Source organism: Rutilus rutilus (genome assembly GCF_951802725.1).
Source record: "Rutilus rutilus genome assembly, chromosome: 3".
Classification (NCBI taxonomy): domain Eukaryota; kingdom Metazoa; phylum Chordata; class Actinopteri; order Cypriniformes; family Leuciscidae; genus Rutilus; species Rutilus rutilus.
The window spans coordinates 16,522,661-16,531,046 of record NC_140211.1 but is presented as its reverse complement, the minus strand read 5'-3'; the positions used below and the strand labels follow the sequence as shown (position 1 = coordinate 16,531,046).

The following is an 8,386-nucleotide window of genomic DNA, read 5'->3' as shown; positions in this document are numbered from 1 at the left end:
AGTCACAGTTTGATAATCTCTTTATAGTTTGTGCATTTTTGCCCATGCTCATGACTTCCAGCAGGAATTCTACACCATTTGTTTTCTTTTTCTTTTGCCAAACTTGCATACAATACCACAACCTACCCACCCACACACCCAGGACACACATGGTTCTCTTACACAAAAGATGATTTCACACACACACAAATGTTTGTTTTTCTATCATGGTGGGGACTTCCCATTGATTCCTATTGTTTTATACTCTTTAAATCTTTTTTTATTTCGTTATACTTTTTTTTTTTATTATCAGATTTACATTTTATTAAGAAATTAATGCTATTCTATTTATTCAAGCAGCACTGTTTTCAACATCAAAATGTTTTTTGAGAAACATTTGCTTTAATATGCCTCATAAAAAATTTATTACAAATAAATGTATTTATTTATTTTACTTATGAACAGGGCATAGGAAAGATCTGAAAAGTTGTTGGGCACATTACAAACCTTACTAGAACAAGAATATCTCAATAATAAGTGGGTGCTAACTATATTAGGATCTCCACTAATTAATTATTCATTAGTTTGATTGACCGTTGCAATTGGCAGAGGTTTGTCATTTTACATGACCAGTTTTTCTCATTCTGACTTTTTTTTCTCCCTCTCTCTCCCTTTTTTTTTTTTTGAAGCTCTTAAAATATAATGCCAGATCTATATAATGACTGCTGGTCCTCTGCTTATGATGCATTTTTACCTTTGATAGACAAAAAAACCGACATAAGTGTATAGTCTACACTTAAAGCCAAGTTTAAGATCACTCCCCAGCTCTCTGTTCTTCAAGACAACCAGCTATGAGTCACCATCATTCTCACTTCTGCTTGGGATCCCAATGTCACACAATCTCAAAAACAAAACACACTCAGAGGCCACACACACTTACACACCATTTGACTAACGCAGTGTTGACCACACACCAGTCTATTCAGTTTTAGATGTGGCCACACACACACTGTCAGAAACACACACACTTAAGACAACCTGCCCTGAGCACCCAGACTGCCCTTGTTTCTGCCTGCACAAATATACGCTCACTTCATCACACATTCCCCTTGCCAGCGCTCCCTAGCAATCCGTCACTCATATGTGTCATCGTTAAAGCTTTTCTGACATTCATTAAGACCACCAGGCATTCCTATTCACAAACCTAAGTTTGTCCTCCCCAATTCCTAGAATCCACCAGAACACTCTGGAATGTCACAGGAATCGCATCCAGGCACTGTCCGAATCATTCAACATCTCGGCACACACACACAGGCCTCAATTGTCTCATTCATTTGTGCAGGGCCTGGAAGAGTAAACACAAATAAACAAATGGGACAGTTGGCACGAAGGGAGCAGCGGCGGGGCTGGAGATCAGCTGGATCATCTCTCTCCTGTGAGACCAAGAAGCACCGCAATCATCCCTCAGGTCGATATTAGTCTCCTCTCAGAGAAAGTAGGCCAGTTTGTGATCACTTAGACATTAACAAGCTAGATCTCTAGACATGAGAATGAACCTCATTGGTCTGCTGAAGCTCAAACATGCTGCGTAACACGAGAATGAACCTCATTGGTTCTTGCTGAAGCTCAAACGTGCTGCGTAACACGAGAATGAACCTCATTGGTTCTTGCTGAAGCTCAAACGTGCTGCGTAACACAAGAATGAATGTCATTGGTTCTTGCTGAAGCTCAAATGTGCTGCGTAACACAAGAATTAACCCCATAGGTTCTTGCTGAAGCTCAAACGTGCTGCGTAACACGAGAATGAACCTCATTGGTTCTTGCTGAAGCTCAAACATGCTGCGTAACACGAGAATGAACGTCATTGGTTCTTGCTGAAGCTCAAATGTGCTGCGTAACACGAGAATGAACCTCATTGGTTCTTACTGAAGCTCAAACGTGCTGGGTAACACAAGAATGAACGTCATTGGTTCTTGCTGAAGCTCAAACGTGCTGGGTAACACAAGAATGAACCTCATTGGTTCTTGCTGAAGCTCAAATGTGCTGCGTAACACGAGAATGAACCTCATTGGTTCTTGCTGAAGCTCAAACGTGCTGGGTAACACAAGAATGAACGTCATTGGTTCTTGCTGAAGCTCAAACGTGCTGGGTAACACGAGAATGAACCTCATTGGTTCTTGCTGAAGCTCAAACGTGCTGGGTAACACAAGAATGAACCTCATTGGTTCTTGCTGAAGCTCAAACGTGCTGGGTAACACAAGAATGAACGTCATTGGTTCTTGCTGAAGCTCAAATGTGCTGCGTAACACAAGAATTAACCCCATTGGTTCTTGCTGAAGCTCAAACGTGCTGCGTAACACGAGAATGAACCTCATTGGTTCTTGCTGAAGCTCAAACGTGCTGGGTAACACAAGAATGAACGTCATTGGTTCTTGCTGAAGCTCAAATGTGCTGCGTAACACAAGAATTAACCCCATTGGTTCTTGCTGAAGCTCAAACGTGCTGCGTAACACGAGAATGAACCTCATTGGTTCTTACTGAAGCTCAAACGTGCTGCGTAACACGAGAATGAACCTCATTGGTTCTTGCTGAAGCTCAAACGTGCTGCGTAACACGAGAATGAACCTCATTGGTTCTTGCTGAAGCTCAAACGTGCTGCGTAACACGAGAATGAACCTCATTGGTTCTTGCTGAAGCTCAAACGTGCTGCGTAACACGAGAATGAACCTCATTGGTTCTTGCTGAAGCTCAAACGTGCTGCGTAACACGAGAATGAACCTCATTGGTTCTTACTGAAGCTCAAACGTGCTGCGTAACACGAGAATGAACCTCATTGGTTCTTGCTGAAGCTCAAACGTGCTGCGTAACACGAGAATGAACCTCATTGGTTCTCGCACATCAAGTGAACATGCTTGAGTTTCCGTTTACCACAACTGATGTTTGAGTTGATTAATTTTTATATGTGAATAAAATGCCTAAATGCCTACATTTTTAAAACACTTTAAATCATTTAAAGTGTTTGGGGCACATAAAGCATATAAAGTCTCTTCAGAAAATGTTTGACTAAACCGTTCAATTCATATTGGATTAGTTTTACAGTCTTTTTATGAACGTTTTGAAGTGTCAAAGTGTCAGTTGCGTAACTGTCAATGGAGGGACAGAAAGCTCTCAGATTTCATCAAAAAGATCTTCATCTGTGTTCGAAGATGAACGGAGGTCTTACGGGTTTGGAACGACATGAGGGTGAGTAATTAATGACAGAATTTTTGGGTGAACTACCCCTTTAACAATTTAAATCACAAATTCCACCTATTTGCCCTTGCCAATCATGGCCTCCTAATAATCCCCATCCAATGAATTGGCTCTATCACTCTCTCTCCTCTCCTCCTATAGCCGGTGTGTGGTGAGCGCACTGGCGCCGTTGTTCTGTGGCTGCCGTCGCATCATCCAAGTGGCTGCTGCACACTGGTGGTGGCTGAGGAGAGATCCCCTGATATGATTGTAAAGCACTTTGGGTGTACAGTAGTTCATATGAAAGCGCTATATAAATGCCTCATTCATTCAAATCACTGGTCAGGAAATAAGCAAAAAATGCACAAATACTGTAGATAAAGTAACATACCTTTCCCAACTTGCAGACCGCTTTTTACAGGAGGAAGAGTCAGTGTTGTTCCTCGGTCCTCACAATGTTGATGGCTTCAAACAGTTCATGAGTAGTTGAAAAATGTCTCCCAGTTAGTTTAAGTTTAAAGTGAGACCAAATATTCACTCTAGGGTTCAAATCTGGACTCTGACCAGGCCAAAACATGAACCTGATGGACTTGTTCTCAAGGCACTTCTTTGTTGTCTTTGCAATTTGGGCAGGAAAATAACATTTGATCATTCCTCTTTAGATAACAACTTTTTATAGGAAGCAAGCCATTCTGCAATATTCTTCTGTACTCCAAAGCATTAAATGACTTTTCACAGTGAAGTAGCTCACCAATACCAGCAGCAAAAAGACTCCCCACACATGACAGCTCTTCCTCCATGCTTCACTGTAGTAGAGATGCATTTATTGTCATATTTCTCAGCAGATTTTCAAAGACACCGCTCTGGAGCATCACCAAGCAAATAGTGTTTCATTGTGATTCATCACTCCACACACAGCTTCCCATTTTCTGCCAAAAACTTCATTCTGTCTTTGAGGTTTTCCTGAGACAGCAATGGCTTTTTAAGTAGGGCATTTCCTTAAATTTCCTGACCAATAATTTGTGGTTAAGACAATTAAAAGCTTAATGTTTGTGCCATTTTGGACTCTCCCCTTTTTCTTTTTTTTTGCCCTGGAGTGTAATCAGTGTATTAGCATAGACTTTTGGTCTTACATTATGAGATATAAAGCTGTAATTGTGCGATATAAAGTCACAGTTACCTTTTTATTTCTTTTATTCAGATGTGGAAACATGCTTCCATACATTACTCGTCTCAAAGCATGGCATAAGTAGTGTTCCTCTAACGTCAAGTCCATAAGTGATATTCGTCTCAGCAAACACTATCAATAAAGGAAAATGAACCTAAAATGAAGATTTATGAGGGTGTGTTTCTCATTCAAAGATCCATGTAAAATTATCCTCTAAATCATCTGAACACAAAAAGTTGCCCTAGACGGATCATTTCACATTGTTGCTACTTCAAGAAGCATTTGTGCTTTTTCAAACGAAAAGACTCCTTGTAATAAAGCTACAAAATAATAGTTATTAAAATGTTGGCCTTCAAAAGATGTGAGAAAGTCAAAATTCAGAAGTGGAATCAAATAAGACTCGCCCCAAAATCCTGTGGTGTTTTAAGAGACCCTCAGCAATTTCCTTGAAATACCACATGAACCAGTGTGGGTCTGTTTCTACAGCCACCAGAGCAATTTGGGATTTTAGGTAATAAAAATGCTCATATTTCTGGAATTTTAATTCCTGAAGTCTTTATGTAAGATAAACCAAAAATAAATAAATAATAATAATAATTGAGGCCACAAGCGATTCTTTACATAGCTGAAGTATAAACACATGCTCTTTGACCTCCAGAATGAATGCAGTCTGCATGGAATGCATCATTCAGATTTATTCAACTGGACAAAAGTTCATTTAACATGATATAAATCACAGAATACAAATACTGCAATAGAATGTTTGTTGTGGAAAATAAATACATATTAAAGTTTACATATCATCAATAAAAAGACAAATACATCATCTCGGAGGAGTGCTTTGGAATAAATCATGCATAATTATTTTCCTTCCAAACAATTTGGTAATAACCGTATTGCCTTTTTGGCGAGAGAAATCACAGGTTTCTTCGGATCCACATTGTAAACATGCTCACTGACGCCTGTAAAAGCAGTTTACTCAGGTTTAGCATTTGTCCTCGGCCCTAAACTGGCTATTTGCGTAGAAAAAGGCAGACACATTCTCAAGGAGACGCGAGCTAAACAGCTGTTTACTTGCTGCTTGTTTGCCTTCCTGACTTAGTTAAAGCCCACGTTCTGTAGATAAGAACATAGGAGGTTCTGTTTTACATTAGAACATTTCATTTGGTCCCGGTTTTGGCCCGGATCCATTTGCACCAATCGAGTGTTGGGTTACAGCGCAAAGAGGCTAAGCACCCACCCGGATTGCAGGAATGAGTGGAAGTCCTTCGTGCCAAGTCTCTCCAATAACCCCTCGTGTGACACAGAGGGGACCTTTGTGAAACGATCCTTGCACTGACCAGTGAACACTGTTTAATTAACCTTTTCTCCTCTCCCTCCTCCCATATTCCCATGTTTTCCTAGGGAGGCAAAAAAGAAAGGCATAATCTCTCCTTCCAACACCCCTACGGTCCCCCACACAAACACACACACACACACACACCTTTTCTTTCAGTAAGCAGAGCACAAGAATTTCTTTTTCCCTCCCGCTCTATTATAACATTGCAGAATCGCCCGTTGTTTCAAGACTGGACCGGAAATTGTCTTTCTAAGAGTGGAAGGCAGTCGGGGCTGCGTGACGGTGCTTGAGGGAAGCGGTCGGGGGACATCCTGGCGACCGGGAGCCCAGACGAGCAGGAGCGAATGGGAACAATAGCCCTCCACGACCTCCACACCCCGAATCAAACTCCCGGGAATTACTGCTTGCAGGGAAAGTGAGCATTTAGAACAGGCATGAAAAGAATTGAATAGCTTTAATAGGCCATAAAAATCTCAAATGCCAATGCAGGGGGGGGGGGGGAAACATGTATTGAACTGGAGGGTGGAGTTTTTCAAACGCACCGAGACGAAAGTCGAGCGAGTATGCCAAGGAAGAGGACTATAGTATGAGTTTAGCCCTTTCGTGACAGGGAGGATCTCGTTATGTCATGATCAGATCCTCACAGCCAAACAAGGGAGGTGCCGAGAGATGCTTTGCTGAGGTTGTCTGAGGACGACAGCGTGGTTACATGGGAAAGAAAGTGAGGATGACGGACGGAGGAGTGGATTCACGTCTCCAAAGACTGTATGTAAGGGTCCAGGTGCTCAATATGAGCATAAAGATGTTGGGGGAATGTAGAGTCCCGAAGGTAATGACATGAGAGAATGCCGCAACACACCCAGTGAGCAAACCGGGCCAACGGTCAATCAGATGGTGCACAATATCCAGAAGGAACAATCTATCTATGAGATTGTGAGTGCCTCCTGGTGGTGCAGAGCGGGAATTGCAGCTTGGTTCATTTGGAAAGCTGAGTGGAAATTGGTTGTTTGGCAGCCACTACAAACATTTTGGAAAACTTAAGCCAATGGTAAGACTGAATAGCTTGTTGGGAGTAAGCAAGAGGGCAAGAGAGACTGAAACAGAAAGACGGAGGAAGAATCAGGGCACTTCAACCCAATGTGAAGTATTGAAAGCATAGTTGAATTCTCATCATTTACTCACCCTTGTGTTGTCCCAAATCTGTACCACTTACTCTCTTCTGTGGGTCACAAAAGTTTCTATTGCCATTGTCATATGTTCCAGAAGAGAGTCACACAGGTATAGAATGTCACAAGGTTGAGTAAATTATGACAGAATTTTACATTTTTTGGGTGAACCATCCCTTTAGACACGTTCTGTCATAAAATCAACATTTGCTTCTCTCCAGTTGAAGTCGAACGTACATTTAAACTTTAAAAGAGTGGCACATGATCTTCAAAACCTGTCGCAAAGTCTTCAGAGGAACTAATGGAGGAACGGCACTACTGTGGGCATTTTGTTAGTATATATATATATATATAAGTGAGAGAGAATAAGGGTGCCTTTTTAACATGATACACCAAATCTCACTGAATTTCTACAAAAGACAGCACATCTTCCCACAGGGATCATTCGACGCACGCAGGTTCAGACAAGACAACCTCAACGCACGTTACCCCAGATCATTTCAGGAATGTTCTCACCCTTCTGAAGTTCCTTTCGAGGTCAGACGTCACTCCAGGGAATGAAAACCCTGCTAAAAAATAGCTTAAACTACTGGTCTTGGCTGGTTAAGGTCTCAACTATTGATCCGGTAAATGTCAAAACCCCTCAAAACCAGCAACTCAGACCAGCCTAAAACTAACAACCATCTTAAGCTAGTTTAAGCTGCTTTTTTAGTAGAGTAAAGCACCATAAATTAATTAAAAGCTCGAAAAGAAGTCGCCCCAAATTTGAAAAGACGTGTTGGCAGGAAAAGCATTTGGTCCACATACAGAAAGTCCTAATGGCAACCATTCAGATCAGGACTGAAATGAGGTTCACAGGTGTGAGAATAGCATTTGTCAAATTAATGTCTCTGTAGCCTCCGGACAGGCTAAATGACAGCTCCTGTCTGAACAGGTCCAGTTCTGGAGCAGCAAAAAGCTGCCTTAGGCCAGTCTCACACCACTCTATAATAGCAGTACCTCAGTGACACACACACAGTCCAACCACCACCATTATCATCAACATCATCATCACCATCCTCACAGGATGATTCAGTGTGCATGTGGGAGTGTGCAGGTCAACGTGTCCTGAGAGTCTTCAGTTGAAGAGGATAGAATCCGGGTCTCTGTTGGCCATCTGCGCCATGTGTTTGAGAACATCTTTTTTAGTGATGATTCCCAGCATACGCCTAAAAGGGCGACAGAAAAGAGAGTCAGAAAAAAGGATTCTTGTTTTTAATTAATACAAATCACTGATCTGTCAAGTCAGAAAATTATCGAACAGATGGTCCTAGTTAGCATATGCATGAGAGATACTGTTTGTAAAAAATTTCAAGGCCATGTGTACTAAGTGTGTGCATGTGTTTCAAGTCTACTCTCTTTTTATATGATGTAATTTCCTTTTATTGTTCTAGATAGACTTGAAGAGTGGATCATAGCAACTGAGAAAGACCAACAGCCACGTTGATCTACTCAACATCGGGA

General features: G+C 41.5%; 1 protein-coding gene across 4 annotated transcripts in view; it reads right to left on the bottom strand.

Annotated features, from left to right (window-relative positions):
• Nucleotides 1–5,024: 5,024 nt before the first annotated feature.
• The window catches only part of clcn5b (chloride channel, voltage-sensitive 5b), a 28,972-nt gene continuing 25,610 nt past the window's right edge, over nt 5,025–8,386 (bottom strand). For all 4 annotated transcript variants that reach the window (XM_084405308.1, XM_084405310.1, XM_084405307.1 and 1 more), the window contains one exon: nt 5,025–8,091. In XM_084405308.1, the coding sequence (XP_084261434.1) occupies nt 8,001–8,091 (91 nt within the window). In that variant the 3' untranslated portion in view covers nt 5,025–8,000. The remainder of the gene's footprint in view (nt 8,092–8,386) is intronic.